Source organism: Silurus aristotelis (genome assembly GCF_946808225.1).
Source record: "Silurus aristotelis genome assembly, chromosome: 10".
NCBI classification, from domain to species: Eukaryota; Metazoa; Chordata; class Actinopteri; order Siluriformes; family Siluridae; genus Silurus; species Silurus aristotelis.
The window spans coordinates 27,797,001-27,819,223 of NC_139583.1; the positions used below are offsets into that span (position 1 = coordinate 27,797,001).

Here is a 22,223-nt window from a genome sequence, read left to right on the forward strand (position 1 = left end):
ATAAAACCTCTGAATCTCTCGTTGTTTAAAGTAAGAAAAATGGTTAACATTCAGGTCTAGGATATTTATTCTGATGACCAATTAGATAAAATAAAAAATAATTACAAAAAAGACACAATTGCACAATGAGGCTGAACTCCATCCTTAATCCTTAAGAAAAACAAGAATTTTTTTTTGCTTTATGAGTAAAAAGGTTTCTGAAGCTTAACATCCTTAAATTCGAGTATCCGTGAAGACAGAACCTTTATTTTGAGCTGAACTCTGATATCTTCAATCTTTGTGCAAATTCTGCTCAACTTTACACAGTATTTTATAGAGTTGAGACCTGTGGAGTAGTGTGATGATCTACGCTACAATTTCATGAATTTGTGTACAAGTAAAGATACATTTTATGATGGAGTTTATGCTCATATAACACACCTGCTTTTAGATGATTTTTACTTTAAATGATGAAAGTACCTGAATTTACTAAAACCTTTGTAACTGAATGAATCTCTCAGAAATCTTCACAAGCGCACTCCAAAATCTACTGGAACATTTTCCCAGAAGAATGGAGACCAATAAGGGGGGACTAAATATGAAATTAGATGTTAAAAAGCGTACTAATCTTATAGGCAGGTGTCCGTATAGTGCATTAAATGTGTGTTATATTTTATATATATATATATATTTTTTTTTTTTTTGTATAATTTTACACCAATTGACCTGCTGTTTAGGGAAATGTTGGACATCTGTGATTCGTTTCATGATTCTATTTAGTAACAGCTACGAACTCATTGATTCCCTTGTGTATTTGAAACATACACACATTCTTTATATTCCCAAATATATATATATATATATATATATATATATATATATATATATATATATATATATATATATATATATATATATATATATATATATATATATTCTTCTTCTTCTGGCTTCTCCCATTAGGGGGCGCCACAGTGGATCATTCTTCTCCATACCCCCCTGTCCTTTACATCTGCCTCTTTCACACCAACTACCTGCATGTCTTCTCTCACCACATTCATAAACCTCCTCCTTGTTTTTCCTCCTACCTGGTGTCTCCATCCTCAGCATTCTCCTACTGATATACCCCATGTCCCTCCTCTGCACATGTCCAAACCATCTCAATCTCACCTCCCTCACCTTGTCTCCAAAACGTCCTACATGCGCTGTCCCTCTAATAAACTCATTTCTAATCCTGTCCATCGTCGTCACTCCCAACGAAAACCTCAACATCTTCAGCTCTGCTACCTCCAGCTCCACCTACTGTCTTTTAATCAATGCCACTGTCTTTAAACCATACAACATCTCTGGTCTCACCACAGTCCCATAAACTTTCCCTTTCACTCTCACAGATACTCTTCTATCACAAATCACTCCTATCACTCTTCTCCACCCACTCCACCCTGCCTGCACTCTTTTCTTCACTTCTCTAACACACACATAGGTTGCCAGTTATTGCACATTGACTACTCTAAAATATCTCCAAGTTTATTTTCTATAGTATTGTCCCTTCAGAAGATGATACTAAAATAGTTACTTTTGTAAGATACAGTATATATATTTATTTATTTATTTATACACTGTGTGTGTGTGTGTGTGTGTGTGTGTGTGTGTGTGTGTGTGTGTGTGTATGTATATAGAATTACAGGGGGGGGGGGGAACTTAATTCAAATATATTCAGGATTATTTTAGTCATTTTGTTGCATTGTATTCCATGAAAACCGTGTGTACGATGCAAATACACCCTGGAAAACCTTATCAAAAATATACGCTAATCATAATCTGTGAAAAATCGTTCCATTCTTTATTGAAATAAAAATGCACGAGATCATTGTGGTCTCATTTACGCACATTCCAGAGCACAATCCTGCACTCCCGGTGAAAAAAAAAAAGTACGAAAATCTACCCCTGTAATACAAATAAAATAAAAGGAAAGTAAAGGTAAATACTGAACATGTATAATATTTTTGATGATTATTATACGCACCCACAGCCGGACCCCGTGTGTGGCTTAAATAAGATAATTCCTATCACTGCAATCGTTTTGCATATTAACACTGATATACCAGTGCGTCCCAGGAGTTAGTGTCTCGAGTCTATGTTTCATTGATTGTCCAGACCCTCTATCAAGGATCAGATGGTAGTGACATACTGAACCTATTGCATGTACCAAAAAGATAGAGGGAAAGAAAGAGTGAGAGAAGAACTGTTGTGCAGGAAAAGGTGTGGTTACTTTACAAATGTGTTTCTTCATATCGAGCAGAAACGGTGTGTGTGTGTGTGTGTGTGCGCTGGTTAATCATTTAACACACTACTCCCTTATACAAGAGCACGGCCCTTAGTTCTTCTCGGTCTTGTTTTCACGGATTTCAATTTTTTTGAAGAAAACCCTGCAATGTAACCGAACCAGCGAACCAGGATTGGAAATAAAATGCCACTTCCTTTATATGAAGTGATTATTACTGTATAAGGCTGGTGTAAACTGTGTGTCTTGCATACTGTGAAGACCACCATCATAAAAGGTCTGTTAGAGCAGCATAGAAATCTGAGATCTGTTATTAGTGCTGCATTTAAAAAAAAAAAAAAAAAAAAAAAAAAAAAAAAAAAAAAAAAAAGTCAACAGTTTTTTTTTGTTTTTTTGTTTTTTACAGTACCGAGAGATTCGAGACAGATCTCCTGAGACCTCCAGTGTTGGTGAAGAGACACAAAAGGCTTCAGAAAGTGCTCTGGAGGAGACAGTGACAGCCGCAGCCTGTGGGACAGACTTCCTGTGAGCGGAACCACTCCATCATGTGACTGGTGTGGCCGCCGTGGCCGCAGCTCAGGCAGAAGTTGGACGAGCCGCGGACAGCCACGTGGCAGATGGCGCACTGGAAGGTGAAGCGCTTGCACACGGCACACTGAGTGCCTCGGGCCTGGCTCCGACAGTGGCAGCAGTACACGCCAAACTCTGCAGGACACAAACACAACGTCACTGGGAGAGTCCCGTAGAAAGCTATGAAATATGATCTGCAGGAAAATCTGGGTCGGGAAAAAAATCCATTAGTATTCACAGAGGAATAAACTGCGGCAGTTTGAGTTTGGATGATAGGCGCCGTTCTGAATAGCTTTTCATTAAATAGCTTTCATTACCTTACATTCCCCACTAGGGGGTGCAACAGTGCACGCATTCATTTTACCTTAGGAACGTAGTTACAAGTTCCCTCATAAACGTATTAAACACAGGGTCAGGTATTTTTTTTTTTTTCTTTACAATTTTTGTTTTCAATGATAAAACTTAAAACTATACACGAACATTCCAGAGGTATATATAAAAAAAAGTATAGTTAGCGCAGTGTCACCGTGGCTACTCGCTCCGTACTGGAAATACGATTTGTAGCGAGTCGTACAAATTCGCTGTCACGTCTGTTTTTACGACACGCTATGGATTCTTGAGCGCTTTCTGTCCAGCTTCAAGAATTTCTCTTAAAAGGAGAAAAATCCTGACAATTCTGCATATCGAGGGAGTAAATAAAAGAAGGATGTAAAGAATGAAGACATTTGTTAAAGTCTGCGGAAAAAAAAAATAAAAAAACAGTTAAATCGAAAATATCATAGAAAATTAAATAATAAAAGTAAAAACACACACACACTTACATACACACCTGTATTACCTAAATGGGGTCTAACAAATGTAAAATATTTAATTACATTTATTTATTTATTTTATTTAATCAATTTAATTTGTGCCAATTTAATAGATTATTTAATTTAATCAAAATAATCAAAAAGGGTAGTTATTTGATTTATTCTCTTATTTGTATATATAATTATTTTTTATAAAATATTATAAAATATTTTATACATTAACCATTTTATTTTGAATAGTTTTAAACATGTAAACTATTGTTATTAACAAATTTAAATATAAAAAATAAAGAAATAAATAACGACAATTCATTCTGTTTTGCGTTTCTTCCCCAATCCGAATCTGAAATCTAACCGAACCGTGACTAAAACCGAGTCACATACCGAACCGTGAATTTTGTGTACCGTCGCACCCCTATTACCCACAATGCAGTGGGAAATACCCCTGGCTTCAGGACTATATTAAGGCAGCCAGAAGGCAGCGCTTTATGAATATGAAGACTTGCTGTTCAAAGGTTTCCTACATCAAAAGATTCCTACCAGAACCGCCAACACACGGACAAAAGTATTGGGACACCCGAGTTTCCCAGCCATATGTGGTTCCTCCCGAAAATGTTACCACAAAGATGGAGGCACACAAATTGTATGTGGTCTGAAATTTTCCCCTTCACTCGAACTAGGAGGCCCGAAACCTGTTCAGCATGATGGACAAAGCACACAAAGCCAGCTCCATGAAGATCTGCTTTACACCTGGTGATAAACCCTATTGAACATATGAATATTTCACTGACTGTGTCTCCTCACTTCTCCTACATCAGTATCTTACAACTAGTAATCTTGTGGAACATCTTCCCAGAAGACTGGAGACTACGATACCAGCAAATAGGGTATAAATATGGAATAGGATCTTTAAAAAAAAAACATCACACCAATCCAATGGTAAGGTGTCTACAAACTTTTGGCCTGGTTCATTATAACAGATATGAACTCACCGATCCCTTTGTGTGGCTCTGGAGGGCAGGAAACAAACTTCAGAACTTCTGCCCTCTTCTCCTTCAGCCCCCAGCGGTGCAGAATCTCTCCGTAACACTTCTTAAAGTCGTCAAACTGCAAGGTGTTAGCCGGGTCTAATAATCTGAACAACCAATGAACATAAAAGCAAATTAAATTATAAAACAATCAGGAAATAAAGTTGCAGAATTGTTAAAAACTTTAGTTTTTTGTAAACACACACACACACACACACACACACAGTGCTAAGGAGTGTGTACAGATGTGAGTGTATAAACAGAAGGGCGTATGATATACTGTAGTGCCATAGCAGGACGATGACCTTTTGTTCATGTCGTGTTGCTCTTTCTCGCGTTCCCGGGGATCTGTGTAAGCCTGGTTAGCGTAGCGAACCTCGTCAGGAGAGGACTCTCCCCATGGTGGAGCTTGTTCAGCTTCACGTCCAGCTGACGAAAAAAATTAATGAAATGACAGCAGATCAAGTACTTGTGTGTGGATCTCCAGGCATTCTCCTCGAAAGTGCTGAATTCGTACCAGAAGATAAAGTGAGAAAAGCAGGGAATCTGAGGTGAATCACTCACCCATGTTCCATGCAGCATTGATGGAGTCGGAGGTACTGGAGCAGGAACCAGAAGTCAATGAGCTGGAAGTGAAGCTGGGCTGAAGGAAGAAATAACAAAACAAACGAAAAAAAGTCATTGAAAAAAAATAATAATAATAATAATAATATTATATATATATATATATATATAAAATATAATAAATATAATATAATAATATAATACAATAAATAATTAATGAATACATGAATAAGACAAATATATATAACAAATATATAAATAAATAAATTAAATAAATAAGTCAATAAATAAATGTAATACAGAAATAGAAAAACGTGCTGTAACTGTGGCCGAAACTACAATAAATAAATAAATTAATAAATTAATGAACATGCAACTGCTAATAAAATAATTAAATAAACCGATAAAAAAATAGAAGATAAAGCATGCTGTAACTGTGACTAACAAATAAAAACAAACAAACAAAACCAAAATAGGGAAAAACATGCTGTAACTATGACAAACAAATTTATAAACAAACAAAAATAAATAATTAAGGAAATAAATTAAAAAAATTAAAAAAACACATGCTTGTCTGTGACAAAAAAAACCCCCACACAAATAAATAAATTAATAATAAAAATGTAAATAAATAAATAATAATAAGGTCATTCTTTTCTCAAACTCTAATGAAGCCTTAATCCTGACTTATTTTTAAACAGAGGTACTTAAATGCGTTTGGCTTTCTATAAGCTCAGAAACAACCAATCAAATTAAGTTTGTTGGTACTTATATATAAAAAAAAAATATAAAAAAAAATAAAATAAAAAACAGCTCTCTCTCTCTCTCTGCTTATAAAGAGAATAAAAGATTTATTTATACACGACTGTATTTAAAGAAGAATGTAAAGGGTGAGAGGACTCACGTAGCGCGAGTGGTGCAGGGTGAAGCCGGAGCTGCGTGGGCCGTACAGTGTGAAATAGTCCTGAGGGATTCCCTGACCCCTGAACACACTGCATAGCATGGCCAGACTCTGAACATCACTCATCTGACTGTAGTGTTCAAGCCTGCGGAGAGATAAAGAAACATCACGTCTCAGAACCTCACGTGAGAATCAGCATGATGAAGAGCTGCTGAGAGACTAAAAGACAGTGCGAGTGTCTTATTTTGTGCTTTTTGTGCGTTGTAATGGCAATGACAATCCTAAAAACCAATCTTTCTTGTTAATAGCAATCACACACACACACACACACACACACACACACACACACACACACACACACACACACACACACACACACACACAGTTCTCCAACCTCCCAACACCCATATTTTTTCCACTGCCGTATTGATGATAAGTGGTGGATGAAGTAGTTGAGATAAAGATGAGATCCACTCTGTAAAGACTCCATAAAAGTGTCCCTTTAAACTTTCACTTGAGTTAAAGTACAAAAGTATTTGCCTTCAAATGTACACAAGTATCCAAAGTACTATGATTTATTATGGCTTTAATGTTCCTATTATAGTTTCTGTCACAGTTTTGCTTAATCAATTCAGTCATGAGCTCAAAACCTTTTTTCTTTCAATTATTTATTCCTCTCTAAATGTTCTGCTTGCTGTTGAACTGATGCTGAACTGTGTGTTGGTGATCAGTAGATACACCAAGCGCCGATCAAAACCGGTTTAAAACAGAGCGAGCGCTCGATCCTGATTGGTCACTCGCTGCGTGTTGGAGCGGTTACGTTTTTATCCTTATAAATACAAAGAAACGACTGATTTCGCAAAATGTGGTTGAGTAAACAGTCAAATATTTCACTTCACAATGTAGTGAAGTAACAGTAAAAGTCGCGAAAAAGCTACTCAAGTACAATAACGATTTACATTTACTTTGTTACTGTCCACCGCTGATAATAATCAAATCATGGAGTGAAAGATAGACAGCAAATCTAGTTAGCCGATACTGTCAAGTATAAGAACGAGACCGTTGTCATTGTTAGAATGTTCCAGAGCTGTTATTCATATCTGCTGATATACAAACAGAGTGTAAAACTCACAGAGTATCCAGTAGCTGTCGCCCAAACGGGTGCCGGGCCCAGGGCGTGTCTGCGTCAGGATCGGAGTCAGGGCACAGGTCAAGGCTGGTCGCTGCAGAGGCCAACGCCCAAACCTTCAGCACAGGAGTTCAAGCGAGAGTTTAAAAAAATAATAAATAAAAAAAAACACACAGGAAAGTTTAGAAAAGCTTCTACAGAGCAGGAAATGAAACACTCAGACTTGTGTGATGCAATAGAGTCTAAATGGAGAAAACCCTGAAACTGATTATTTTCCCATAATTGCCGCAAGTACAGAGGGTGAACAGACGGTTCCTGAACGCGTGGTTCCTACTGTAAAGCATGGAGGAGGAGGTGTGAAGGTGTAGGCGTGCTTTGCTGGTGACAGAATTGAGGGCACTCCTTGCAGAAACCCATTACCACTTTTAAGGAAAAACTGCCAGAGGTTGTCAAGGAACCGTCATCCACCAGTGGATTTGTGAACACAGTCAGCAAATAAACATATGGCCAGTGGGGCCGAGGATACGGACAATATTCCGGCCATAGTTCCGTCTGCTAGTGCTAGCAGCTATTCCGGAAGAGGAAAGAGCAGTGGAAGTAAAGGATCTGGATCAAAAGGCATTTCCCATGGAAAGAGTGTTAGATGCGCAGTGGTGCATCCAGTCAGATCAAGATCGGAATTGTCATCCAAAGCAAGTCTGCTACTAGAAGAGGGACCCTGTCCATGCTAAGTTCAGTGTATGATCCCTTGGGAATTGTTGCACCACTCATTTTATCTGCCAAGAACATTTAGCAAAAGCTTTTTAACAGTGGTGCCAATCGATACAAGGTCTGAAACAGTTAAGTGGCTTTGGAGTTGACTGATCTTTCAAGCCAGAAAGCTTTGGTCAGCCTATTTCTGTTGAGCTGCATCATTTTGCAGATGCAAATGAGGAGGGCTTTGGGACGCTAACCGACCTGGTTCAGTGAAACAGAAACAATCTCTTTGTTTTGGGAAAATCTAGAATTTCCCCCTTAAAGCCCTACGAATGCTCTAAGAACGCTACGGAAGGAGTTGCAGTTGCCGCTGGAAGATTTAAGGTTTCGCACGTTTGTAGCTAACCGCGTTTCGGCAAACTTGCAAACATCTACTGTATCGGTGGCATTATATAAGCTTTTAAATTAATTCTAAAAACTGTGCACCAAGTGGTCAGAACATCAACACTTTTTTGCAAAAAACCTAGTTTAAAAGCGTGATACAAACCTTTGCCAAGTCTCTACGCCCGACCGTCAGAGCTGCGGCTGCGTTCTTCTGACACGTGTCCCGTATGTCGTTCATATTTAATCTGGGGAAAAAAATCCACAATTTAAAACAACAAATCAAGCTTTAATACAAATACTGTAAGTAAAGGTACTCACATGTAGGCCTCTCCGAGAGCTTTGTGTATCGGGAGGAGACAGGAAATCTCCTGAATGATTACTTTACCAGCCAGTTTGAGCGCTTTATTGCTGTAGTCTGTTCCCTCTCGTTTCCCTTTCCAGCGTCGGGATTTCTGATTCACGTTACAAAAATACACAGAACAATCAGGTCATCATGATCCAGGATGGATATTTAGAAGTGGTTAGTGCTGGATTATCTCTACCGCTAAATTAGACCAGGATTGTGTTATATTTCCAGTTGTCCTCATGTGCCAAGAAAAAGCAAGAATCTCATATAAATGTTCCTTTAAAGGACTCAGAGTTGCACCATAGCGTCTTTTGAATGGACACAACATTATGTGTCGTTAAAAAGACATAATATGGAAATACTAACAGTTAATGGGACTTGATCTCACACATTTTGTGCATCGAGATCGGAATTAAAGTTGAGTGCAAAAGTTTGATAAGGTTTTCCACACCGTTTTTGGAGGGAAGGGGCTGACCAGGGGGTTAGGATGTTGGACTACTGATCGAGGTAGAGGTCAACCAGTTCGTCGGTTTTGCTGATTAATCAGCGCCGATAGTAGATTGCTGGATCTATCGACAAAAATTCATACCGATAGTTTTTCCGGCCCGCTGTCATTACAAGAGTGGCCTCTAGAGGCGAATCACCAACGCCGCCATGCTGCATGGAGAGCGCTATACGACAATTTCGAGACTACATACACACTTTTAACTTCAAAATAGTCCCCTTGCACAGTAATGCAGCGCAATGTGTAAAGTGCAATGTGTCCTGAAGTCTTCTTTTAAAAGCGCTTTTGACACGTTGACTTATGAAGGTCTGTGCATTTTATTTAGCACATTTTCATGATTCAGAACTTTTTTTTTGGTAATAAAATTCAGAACTATTTTATATGGAGTGTTTTTGTTTGTTTTTTTTATATCCAGTATCCATTTTCAAAACTATCGGTTGATTAATCGATTATCAGCAAGTACAATCCAACATAGCTATCAGTAGCTGTAAAATCGGTCAACCTCTAGTCGTGAGCTCAAATCCCACCACCATTAAGTTGCACTAATTTTTTAGCTGGGCCCTTAAAAAAGGCCCTTAATTCTTAAGTGTTAAATTGAATGAAATCTGGCAAAAACCCGTTTTTCGTTGTTTTGTACAAAGGGTGCGCAAACTTTTGCACTCGGTACATGTTGGTTAGTAAAACCGATCGGTGTGTCCCTCCGAGGCATTATGGAACTGGCAAAAATTACACGAGCAGCAAAGAAAAAAAAAAAAAAACTGAAACTGTTAGAAGTCGTTGATTGAAGGATTCGGCTACACGTGCGGTCGGAAGAAAAGAAAGAGTTAAAACAGGAAGAAAGAGAAAGAGAGAGAAGAATGGATGGAGGAAGTGAGGGATAGGGGGAGATCAGTACCGGACAGTCTGCAATAGTCTGCACAGACCAGCGCCGATGGACAAAAAGAGGCTTCTGATTGGTGTTTGGGGGTAAAACAGACCACAGCGACATGTGTGAAGGGGGGGTGCAATCCATCAGACCACAAAAGAAATCAAACAAAAAATAATAAAAAAAGAAAAGAAGGATACAATACAGGAAACAATGAGTGAACACAAACCAAGGCTAGGGAATATCTGGAAAATTTGACAATGTAGCATCTGAGGAGCACAAACGATCAGAACTGGTTGACTGTTGGAGAGCTGGATAAAGATCTCTCAGGATCTTGTGGAGATAATCCAGTGATTTCAGTGACATACTTAAAGATTAAAGAAATAATCTTTTTTATTCCGATCTTGATTCACAGCATCTTTAAGGACAGTTTACTCGAAATCTTTGCTCAGAGATGTTTCTGGTCTCCTAAACTGTGTATCTAAAAAAAGCTCTCACTAGGAGATCATGAGTTCGAACCTCTGATTGGAGCAGGTGCAATATCAGTTTTTGTACTTCTGTGTAGTAATTATTTTCATTAATATCTCTAAAAGATTAGAAAGATATTCAAATGCATGCATACGAGGACAGACCGTGCTTTCTTCGGAGAGTGCTACACTCCCAGGTGACGCAGCATGAGCAGAAGGTTGACAAAGTTCTGCTTGGATGGCTTAACGTGTCTCAGAAGAACCAAGTCCCAGATCAGAAACGAGTAATAGCGAGAATAAGTGGTTTAGCAGGTCTAATCACGCATGGGACTACTTTTTTGAGGGCCACCAGCAATGTTGTGGCTCTGATAGCACTTAGTCACCATAAACGCTTCAGGAAAGTGTAAATACTGCTTGTTTCACACTATATTTTTTTCCGAAAACAATCCTTGTTAGTAATGGATAACTCGATGATATCATTAATATGGATTAAAGCTACGGCTCTGAAAGACAATTTATTACTACGTTCACATATAGTTAACCAGATACCAATAAACGTTTAGTAATGGTCAACCGGTTCATGGGTTTTGCAGTTTAATCACACGGATAGTTGATTGCTGGATCAGTTATTAGCAAAAATCCATAGCGATGGTTTTTCCGGGTTGCGTTATACAGTACGAGAGCGGCCTCTAGAGGCGAATTACTGATGACACGTGCTGTTTATTTGAAGTGCCGTTTTTATTAGTTTTGCATGGAACCATTTTTATTCATTTGGTGAGTTTCTTTTTGTTTTAGCATGCCTTATATTTTCCTCAATATTTATAATTCAAAATAAAATATTTGATATGATATATAATATAATATATAAATGTTCTCCTTAGCAGTCTGTCTGAAGGCACTCCTTCCAATTCTAATTGTGTTCCTCAGTAGCTAGGTTGCCACATATTCCTCATAACAAATTCACTCAGACATTCCAAATACGTTCAAATTTTGCGCTCCGCAAGCCCGCCTTACCCGTTCCTTGTAGTAGAAGGAAGAGATGGACACTTGCTCTTTATCAGAGCGTGTTGGACTCCCGCTGTACAACCGCAGCGTGGACTGAGACTCGCTGCGCATTTTCATTGGGGTCATAAGGCCACTGTGGTACGCAGACAGAGCGGAGAGTGATCTGAAAAAAACACGCTCATTCATTATACTTAAATATCAACATGAACATTATTTTGAAGGAAATGTTACAGGTTTACCGAGGTGTTGGTTCTGTATTAGGGACGGTGCGATGCATGGACATGGGCCGAGTGAAATAAACCAGAGAGCCTGCAAGAGATAGAGAGAACATATCTATTAGTATATCGCTAGTACAAACTCTTAAATCTGATTGGTCCGAAGGTGTTTGAATTTTTTTTCAGAATACTGTATATAACGCAGATCCAAATCACAGGTCAACGTTTCTACAATAACAGCTTACCCATGTATGGCAACTGCACCATACACATGGATTTTGGGGATAAAAAAATAAGGAAATAATAAAGGAAATAAAAAAATTTGTAATGCAATTGCTGATATTGTTACTTTTGTCTGGAAAAACTCATTTTATATTTTATCTGAAACAAATAGAACAAATGGAAGAAAAGCCTTTTTGACTAGAGGTCGATTGATTAATCGAATTTTGCTGATTATTCGGCACAGGTAATTGTTTGCTTAAACTATCGGCCCTTGGGAAAAAAATCCATATCAATAGTTTTTCCAGGTTGTTGGAATGGCTGAGAAGGTCTGCTGTCATTATACAGCACAAGAGTGGCCTCTAGAGGCGAATCACTGACACCAAGTTTTTTATTTATATGAAGTGTTACTTTTATGTTTCAGTTTGAATGCACATCTTATTTTTCTCAATATTTATTATAATTCATATTTATTTAGCACATTTTAATGATTTAGTACTGTTTTTTTTATTGTTTAATTTTGTAATAAAGTTCAGTAGTATTTTACTTGACAGACACCAAACTCGCCATCGGTATTCGGTAAAATCCACTGTCTTTCAACCTCTGTCTTGATCAAGGAATTTAAGTGTTGTTTCTAGTGGAACATCTCAGAAAAGTGGAGGTTATTATAATAACAAATGGGGACTAAATGTGGAATTGTCAGGTGTCCACAAACCTTTGTCCGTATAGTGTATTCTGTAACGATTCCCATTAAACCCAAGGAGTCTCAGAATTCGGTACACTAGTAAAACGCACAATGTAACTCATGGCTCACCTGTGCCACAGAATCGGGCGCCTGAGGTACGAGGGAAAGGGATGTTAGCATCCTGGTAAGACCCGTATGTGTTGGTGACGCGAGGGAAAGCAGGAAGAGCCGGGCTTACAGAGTTACCGAACACATGGGGATTAGTGCCGTCCTCCTGCAGTGCACATACAGGTCATGAATAAGGGACATATAATACATGACTATTTTAACCTCCTAAAATATCCAGCACTAACCAAGTCAGATTCGAGGCAGGACACCAGCTGCCTTACACACGGCTCCAGGCAGTTCTGGTTCCGCTTCACTTTCTGAAGTGAAGTGTCTGTCAAGATCTAGACAAAACAAAAATACAAAAATGACATGACACCGTATCGTCTAGTTATAAATGTTAACATGACAGGTTAGAAATTAGTGTTGGTTTAAAAAAAAAAAAAAAGAAAGAAAATGAATAAACGTGCAAATCAAACAAGCTGGCAGTTAAAACTTACGAAAAAGTTTGTAGTATTTATTTTTCTATTCATATACACGATAATAATAAATGTTTTTGGACACCTGACCATAGAATTGGTATTTAAACATCCCATTCCACAGTGAGACTCCTTTCACTTTTATAAAAAAAAAATATCTACTCTTCTGTGAAGATGTTCCACTAGAATTTGGCGTGTTCTTGTGCAGATTTGTGTGAGAGTCATTTAGAAACAAGGGTGTTAGTAAAGTCATGTAGGTGAGGTGAGAAGATCTGGGGTTCAGTCAGTGTTCACATTCATCCCAAAGATGTTCAATAGGTTTTTAGAGCTGTAGCGATCTTCTACTCCAACTCATGTAAAGCAGATCTTCATGGAGCCGGCTTTGTGCACAGGAGCATTGTCATGCTAGAAGATTGTAAGTGAAAGGAAAATTTAATGTTACCACATCTGAAGATGTTTGACAACTGTTTGAATCCAACTTTTTGGGGAAGTACCACAAATGGCTGGAAAAGTCAGGTGTCCGAATACGTTTGTCCAAATAATGTGTTTCTATACTGTATGATCTGAGGTAATATATATCCATGAATGAATATACACTACATAGTAGCTGGTTATGTTGTTTAAAGATCCATGGTGCTATAAAGAAGCCTATAATGTGGTACCTTCTGTATCTTGGTCTTCATGGAGGATGAGATGGTTGTTGGGGAAACAAACTGGAAAGACGGTGCTGCGTTGTTCGGATACTGTGCGGGAAATTTTACTACCAGCCTGACCTGATTTGCTCCACAGTGAGCCGAGACGAAGCAGGAGCGGTTCACAGCATCCATCTACACACAAACACACACTTAATATTTCCTTATTGCTTAGGGTTATACACAATAGAAATGTACAGAAGTTGCCGGTTCCTGACCTCCACGTTGACGTTGCGGATCTGCAGGTTGACCAGCGAGAACTCCTGCTGCAGAGTCTGAGCGAGGCCTGCGGGGTCCTGCCTACCGCTGGACGCCTCAAACTGACCTACAGAGGAACAATAAATAAAGAGTAGAGGTTTATGATTGTAATAATAATGAAAATATTAACAATTATTATTTGGTGTTAAAGCAATCAGATGATATACGTCTTATAACTATTTAGAGCTGTGCAGTAAAAATAATAAATACGATATAAACAGAAGTGGTTTGTTCTGCATTCAAAACAGCAATATGGCTCCAATTAAACAATATATTGTACTTTTTATCCATTTATAGTTATAATAAACGGTTTTGCCTCATATTGTTAGACGCCCTCCAAAAAGAACAACCAATCACATTTTTTTTTCCTGTTCTGTCTCCAGGAAGTTACAGCTCTACCTCTGCCATGTTAATCTGTATTCTATGTGACTCTCAGGACACGCCTCGGTCTCCGTAGTGTTGTGATGCGTCATATTCGTCAAATTTTTGTATACATCGTTAACTTTTACGATGTAAATCTCTGAATCTTTCCATCCCTAATGTCTTCATATTGATTACAGGTCTATAACAGAAACAAGGGGATGGTTAGTGTGTGTGTGTGTATGTGGTTTTACCCTGCAGCTCGTTGGTGGTGAGACTGGGGCTTAGTGGAGGTTCTTGGGAGCGGAGTGTCTTCTCAGACTCTGTCGTGAGAGTCATGCCTTCCATCAACTCCTCCACATTGTCATTAGCACATAACTAGAAGACAGAGACACACACACACACACACACACACACACACACACACACACACACACACACACACACACACACACACACACACACACACAGAGAGAGATAGAGCTGTCAGTAATTTCTTTTTGTTTCATTTAGAAGTATTTCAGACATTTGACCTTGCCATGACCTTGACCTTGAACCCTGCTTGGCTCAATTCCAAATTCCGAAACAGTCTGCTGATTATTCTCATAATCATACAAATCTCTCATTTATTGATATATCACGCTAAAGATAATCGCTTGAAAAACACTTGAATTGGTTTTCTTGCTTTAGTAATGAAAGTCATTCTCGCTGTATGAGGTTCCTGTCTGTGATGCAGCGCTGCGTTTCTCTATAATATCGATCATTTTTATAGCCGTGACATCATAATGATGCTCTTATGAGGTGGATTGTGAACTGTTTCTCATGTAGTGACCCCTGATCTCTTCCCCTGCCTCAGGTTCTAAACATGTCTCATGTAAACTGGTTGCCTGTAATTCAACTACTGCTGAAAAGTGGTGTATTTGTAGATTAGATTCTTTGCTCTCGCGCTCTCAGTTCCACTGTTTCGAAACCAATAAAGCAGAAGTGAGTGACCGAATCATTAGTGGCTTCGCAGGTCATTACACCACATCATACCGATTTCTCCTACAGCCCTCACCTTCTGTAACTGAGGATCCACCCTCCATATCCGAAGCGTCTGATCTCTGGACCATGTGACTAGTTGGCAGTCCTTTGATCCTACAGAACAAAACAGATCATGTTATTGATATGTGGTAATTCCCTTCATGCTTTCTGTATTGGTCTGATCTTTTCCCCATGATCACTGATTTGCTTTCTTCATGTGTGCACATGTTCTGTGTTCAGCCCATTATTAGTTAATAGTTATTATTAATATTATATTAGTTATTAGTATGTATACTCTGCCGTGGCTATGGCAAAATAACATCACTGCATTGATAAAACTTTTCTATAAACTTTAAATTTTACAGTTGAATTTAATTAATAATATTTATTTATAAATAAGATTTTTTAATAGCTTTGTATATCATAATACATTTCTGTTTACATTCATAAAAACGATTTTTATTACTCTACTGTTGGGTAATTGTACACAAATCTTAGATAGATAGATAGATAGATAGATAGATAGATAGATAGATAGATAGATAGATAGATAGATAGATAGATAGATAGATAGATAGATAGATAGATACACAGACAGACACACAGACAGACACACAGACAGACACACAGACAGACACACAGACAGACACACAGACAGACACACAGACAGACAGACACAATACCGAATGTAGTTTTTAAATGATGATTTAATTTATTTAGGGAGAATCAAATTTGCCCAAAGCTTTCTGGCCCTATGTGAAAAAGTTCTTGCCCCCTAACAACCTATAAGAAAAAGTAACCAAACATCAGGAACAATAGTTTTTCACAGCACTATAGATAGATAAAGGTGGACAGACAGACAGACAGACTGCACCATTTAAACCTTGCCCTCAGAAATCAAGAGTTTTGAAGGTCAATCTTGCTCACCTTCTTTCTGAGGCCTCCATTGAAACTCGAGCACCACGTCGTCATGGCCTACGAAGGCATGAACGGGGCTGTTGAGGTCCAGAGTACTCCACAGGAGGAGGCTGTTCTCCCGCCTGAGCTGCGGCACCATCACCGTCACCAACCCATTGGAAAACGGCTGATCCGAACCACAAGGTGGAAAAAAAAATTCACATCACTGTAATGTAGAGCATCAAAGCATAACAAATATCTACAACGCAAAAATTATATACAAGAAGTCAAATATCATAGTCCACTTTATTAGGTGTATAAGTCTCAGTCTCTCTATAATATATATATATATATATATATATATATATACAGTGAGGAAAATAAGTATTTGAACACCCTGCTATTTTGCAAGTTCTCCCACTTAGAAATCATGGAGGGGTCTGAAATTGTCATCGTAGGTGCATGTCCACTGTGAGAGACATAATCTAAAAAAAAAAATCCAGAAATCACAATGTATGATTTTTTGACTATTTATTTGTATGATACAGCTGCAAATAAGTATTTGAACACCTGAGAAAGTCAATGTTTATATTTGGTACAGTAGCCTTTGTTTGCAATTACAGAGGTCAAACGTTTCCTGTAGGACAGGACACACTGCAGGAGGTATTTTGGCTCACTCCTCCACACAGATCTTCTCTAGATCAGTCAGGTTTCTGGCCTATCGCTGAGAAACACAGAGTTTGAGCTCCCTCCATAGATTCTCTATTGGGTTTAGGTCAGGAGACTGGCTAGGCCATGCCAGAACCTCGATATGCTTCTTACAGAGCCACTCCTTGGTTATCCTGGCTGTGTGCTTTGGGTCATTGTCATGTTGGAAGACCCAGCCTCGACCCATCTTCAATGCTCTAACTGAGGGAAGGAGGTTGTTCCCCAAAATCTCGCAATACATGGCCCCAGTTATCCTCTCCTTAATACAGTGCAGTCGCCCTGTCCCATGTGCAGAAAAACACCCCCAAAGCATGATGCTACCACCCCCATGCTTCACAGTAGGGATGGTGTTCTTGGGATGGTACTCATCATTCTTCTTCCTCCAAACTCGTTTAGTGGAATTATGACCCAAAAGTTTTATTTTGGTCTCATCTGACCACATGACTTTCTCCTATGACTCCTCTGGATCATCCAAATGGTCATTAGCAAACTTAAGACGTGCCTCGACATGTGCTGGTTTAAGCAGGGGAACCTTCCCTGCCATGCATGATTTTAAACCATGATGTCTTAGTGTATTACCAACAGTAACCTTGGAAACGGTGGTCCCAGCTCTTTTTTAGGTCATTGACCAGCTCCTCCCGTGTAGTCCTGGGCTGATTTCTCACCTTCCTTAGGATCATTGAGACCCCACGAGGTGAGATCTTGCATGAAGCCCCAGTCCAAGGGAGATTGACAGTCATGTTTAGCTTCTTCCATTTTCTAATGATTGCTCCAACAGTAAACCTTTTTTCACCAAGCTGCTTGGCAATTTCCCCGTAGCCCTTTCCAGCCTTGTGGAGGTGTACAATTTTGTCTCTAGTGTCTTTGGGCAGCTCTTTGGTCTTGGCCATGTTAGTAGTTGGATTCTTACTGATTGTATGGGGTGGACAGGTGTCTTTATGCAGCTAACGACCTCAAACAAATGCATCTAATTTAGGATAATAAATGTAGTGGAGGTGGACATTTTGAAGGCAGACTAACAGGTCTTTGAGGGTCAGAATTCTAGCTGATAGACAGGTGTTCAAATACTTATTTGCAGCTGTATCATACAAATAAATAGTTTAAAAATCATATATTGTGATTTCTGGATTTTTTTTTTTAGATTATGTCTCTCACAGTGGACATGCACCTACGATGACAATTTCAGACCCCTGCATGATTTCTAAGTGGGAGAACTTGCAAAATAGCAGGGTGTTCAAATACTTATTTTCCTCACTGTATATATATATATATATATATGGATGGAGGGATGGATGGATGGATATACTGAAGTAAGAGAAACACACCGTGTATCTGGCCTTCCAAACCGGAACTTGGCAGGACAGGATATTGAGGTACTTTCGAGGTTGTCTGTAGTCCCAGAACTGCGCAGATCATACGATCGTCAATAGCGTGATCTCACACACCATGTGACATTTCTGTTTATTGTTCTGAGTTTTGAGATTGGGTTCATATTCACCCTGACGGAGTTGTCCTGGCTGGAGGTTGCTAGTATGTACTCGTTATCGGGATGCCAGTCCAAACCGTGAATCTTGGATAAGTGTGCGGCAACATATTCAACAGCAGTGTTGGGTTTCTGGAACACAGAACACACAATGACTGATGAATAATTAGAGACGTGTTTCTCAAACATAAACCCACTTAAGAAAAGACTAAGAACACTGTTTTATATATATACACATACATACATTCACACACACACACACACACACACACACACACACACACACACACACACACACACACACAGGTGTCTTTTCAGCCATATACCATGTAAAGATGAGAAATAGTGCTAAATAAAAAGAATATAATGTCCCACAAGAAATGACAGACATCTTGCTTGTTGATTACTAAGTAACAATAAAAGCTTGAGTCCACAAGAATTTTTTCCTGTTGTGGGATCTCAGAACTTGTTCTCTCATGTATGCAGCGCGATACACACACCGCCGTTACACAAAGTCACTCATGAACACAACTCACCCGTCTGTCCCAGATCCTGACGTCTCCGTCGTGACTAGAAGCCAAGCAGTGCTGATTCTTTTTGTTCCACTTCACCTGAGATGCTCCGGCTGCAGACGCATTACATTTACAGACAAACAAGGATGAGTGTGTGTTTAAAGAACTGCTGGAGCTCAGTGATAGTGAATTATTCTGCGTTGTGAACTCACCCACTGCTGATAGAGCTCCTGTAGGCTTACGTGTGTCTCTGGAAGAAATAGAGAAAGACAAAACACACACACACACACACACACACACACACACACACACACACACACACACACACACACACACACACACACACACACACACACACACATATATTTCAAAACTGCTAATTTATAATGGTGGATTTTTTTTTTTATCTATTAAACAACCAAAAAACATTATTGTGGGTAGATCTTGTAGATAAATAAGAACAAAACTGGTTTCTATTCGAATAATTCATCCTTATAGTGCAATCTCCCTTTTTATTCATATGCTTAGACTATACATTTCTTTATGTGCTTTTTAATCAGAACTACACAGACATTATACTGTAGACCTGTTCTGGGGCCTTACCTTGTGTCCCATATGTAGATGTAGGTGTCCACTGAACTTGTGACTAGAAGTTCTGGCTCAAACCACGACCAATCCAAATCACTGTGATACCAGCAAAACAGATTCATTAGATAGACAGATAGATAAAACAGACAGACAGGACAGACAGACATTTTTTGACAGACAGACATTGTTTGATATACAGACAGACATACAGAGACAGATGTTTTTTATTTTATATATATATATATATATATTCAGCAAGATCACAGATCTACAGCATGAACATTACCTTATGACCCGCGTGTGGCCTTGCAGGGACGTGTGAGACTCCCCACATCCATCACGCCATACGTACAGGTCCACACGCTGATTGCTCTGCATACACACACTACAAATCAAACACTCCACATTCACCACACTGCAAACATCATCTAAACATAACAATAAAACAGCTCAGGACCTGCCGTTATAGTAAAACAATAGCCAACAGGATGGTGTAATGACAATGATTGATCTCCTCATGCTGACATCACCACATCTGACATGTTGTAATCATGTGCCCTGTTAGTCGGTTGCTCTAAACCCTCAGTACTGTAACCTGCGCTTACCGATGCAGCGAATAAGTGAGCCTCCGTCTTGTGCGGGTTCCACTGGACCGTGCCGACGTCCCACTTGCTCTGACGGCCGATTTTCCGAGGAGCTTCTGACGGCGCCTCCAGATTCACAACGTACAAAAAACGCCTCCTAACCCAAGTATAAAAAATACAATTATTTAAATACAAGAACGTAAAAAAATTCAATATATGTTGTTGCACATCTGGGTTTTTATTAACAATCTGGTCCTTGGCAGAATCCACACAAATGGTCTAATTTTGCTCTCCCAGGCCCAAAACCCATATTGAGGTAAAAATTATTTTATTCACATCCTAGTTTATTAGGAAGCTACCTTTATAGGGCCCTTGAGCAAGGCCCCTAATTCTCAACTGTTTAGCTGTAACAAATATACGTCGTTCTGGATAAGAACATTGGCAGAACAGCAAAATGTAAATGTAATGTCACAGATACCCTAGAGAGAGACACTTCAAAGCTGAAACTGATGGGCCCTTGAGCATGGCCCTTAACCCTCTCTGCTCCATGAAGGCTGCATCTTGGCCGACCCTGTGCTTTGGCCACAGCTCGCTAACAGCATGGGATATGCGAAATAATATACACATGACAAGTAAAAAAGCCTGTTCCTTTCTTTCTCTTTTTCTTCCTCTCTCTCTCTCTCTCTCTCTCTCTCTCTCTCTCTTTCTATACCAACTTCTTAGAAGGTGGAAGAGAAAAGAGCCCAGGTCTGTAATGACATAGTCCTATTGGAGCAGATAGGGTGAAAAGAAAGAAAAGAAAGCAAAGCTTGCATTTTTCACATATATATTACAGCTTTCATGTAGAAGATTCTTTGTTTTCTTTCATTCTAGAAAGAAAGAAAGAAAGAAAGAAAGAAAGAAAGAAAGAAGTTATATATATGTCACATGTACATCTACAGCACAGTGAAATTCTTTCTTTTCATATGAAAGTGATGTTATAAAGCTGGTATCAGAGCACAGGATCAGCTATGACACACTGCCCCTGGAACACAGAGAGTTAAGGGCCTTGCTCAAGAGCCCTCAGGGGTGGCAGCTTGAAGGTGCTGGGGCTGGGACTTGCACCCCTGACCTTCCAATAAGTAAACCAGATCCTTAACCACTACGTTGCCACTATGAAAAAAAAATCATAGTTCTCTATGCATCTATGATGAATAAAAGCCTCAGACTCTTAATCCCTCTAAGAAAGTTAAAGTGAAACAGGGTCTCAAAGATGTGCAGAAGGACGTAGAAAGGACTGGTGTGTGTGAAAGTATTTTAACAGGACATTGTGGTATGTGGCAGGATTGTACACACCCTGAAAGCACAGCATAGCGCCCTAAACAATCCACTGACATCGCAGTAGCCTGGAAAACACAAGGAATTAGAAATGAAGTGCACAAGAACAACACACTTCCTCAAAGTACTCAATGGTTATGATAGTAATTATGCTTGTTATAAATGGCAGCACTGACAATTCAATCCGGAAATTACATTAAACCCGTTCTTTCTTATCAGAGTTATATTAGAAATATCTAAACAAATTATAAGAATAAGTAAATAAATCATTGTCAGACTACTCAGCTCGCATCAGCATGGACCCTACTGAGAAAATAAATAAAAGGTGTACATAAAGTTGTCCTGTTTTCTGGATTAACTTTCCAACAATCTTTGCGTAGTCTGTCCTCAGTCTGAAGTGTAAATAATGCTGAGGATCCGAATGATCACGTCCCATCCATGCTTTTATACCTGAGCGTCTCTGAACTCCACCACGACATTCTCGCTGCTCCACCGGGCCGCCATGTTTCTCCCACTAAAACATCAACAAATGACATCAGGAGATCTCGCGGGATTTTTTCCCG

The 22,223-nt window shown here is 39.1% G+C and overlaps 1 protein-coding gene across 2 annotated transcripts; it reads right to left on the bottom strand.

Moving 5' to 3' along the window:
- Positions 1-1,801: 1,801 nt before the first annotated feature.
- wdr59 (WD repeat domain 59) lies at positions 1,802-22,202 on the bottom strand. 2 transcript variants are annotated; one of them, XR_014535472.1, is made up of 26 exons: positions 22,111-22,202; positions 21,679-21,728; positions 20,365-20,500; positions 20,046-20,131; positions 19,775-19,855; positions 19,384-19,421; positions 19,196-19,284; positions 18,675-18,791; positions 18,502-18,579; positions 16,499-16,655; positions 15,606-15,685; positions 14,803-14,926; positions 14,149-14,255; positions 13,901-14,065; positions 13,008-13,103; positions 12,784-12,928; positions 11,775-11,844; positions 11,545-11,698; positions 8,666-8,799; positions 8,472-8,592; positions 7,271-7,461; positions 6,142-6,283; positions 5,238-5,316; positions 4,979-5,102; positions 4,638-4,780; positions 1,802-2,968 (listed from the first exon to the last, which is right to left on the bottom strand). XR_014535472.1 is itself a non-coding variant. In XM_083552912.1 (26 exons), the coding sequence occupies exons 1-26, from the start codon at positions 22,162-22,164 to the stop codon at positions 2,733-2,735; spliced, it is 2,880 nt and encodes a 959-aa protein (XP_083409038.1). In that variant the 5' UTR covers positions 22,165-22,202; the 3' UTR covers positions 1,802-2,732. The 2 variants fall into 2 exon arrangements, 1 of the variants encoding a protein (XP_083409038.1); XM_083552912.1 differs by having other exon boundaries at positions 7,271-7,383; positions 8,511-8,592.
- Between the last annotated feature and the right edge of the window lie 21 nt (positions 22,203-22,223).

Bases quoted from the DNA above. Each gene is read 5' to 3' on its own strand.
- wdr59 (XM_083552912.1), bottom strand. From the start codon at position 22,164: ATGGCGGCCCGGTGGAGCAGCGAGAATGTCGTGGTGGAGTTCAGAGAC. The intron at 20,132-20,364 runs GTAAGCGCAGGT...GTGTGTATGCAG, and splicing joins CTCACTTATTCGCTGCATCG to AGCAATCAGCGTGTGGACCT. The intron at 5,103-5,237 runs GTGAGTGATTCA...TTTTTTCGTCAG, and splicing joins CAATGCTGCATGGAACATGG to CTGGACGTGAAGCTGAACAA.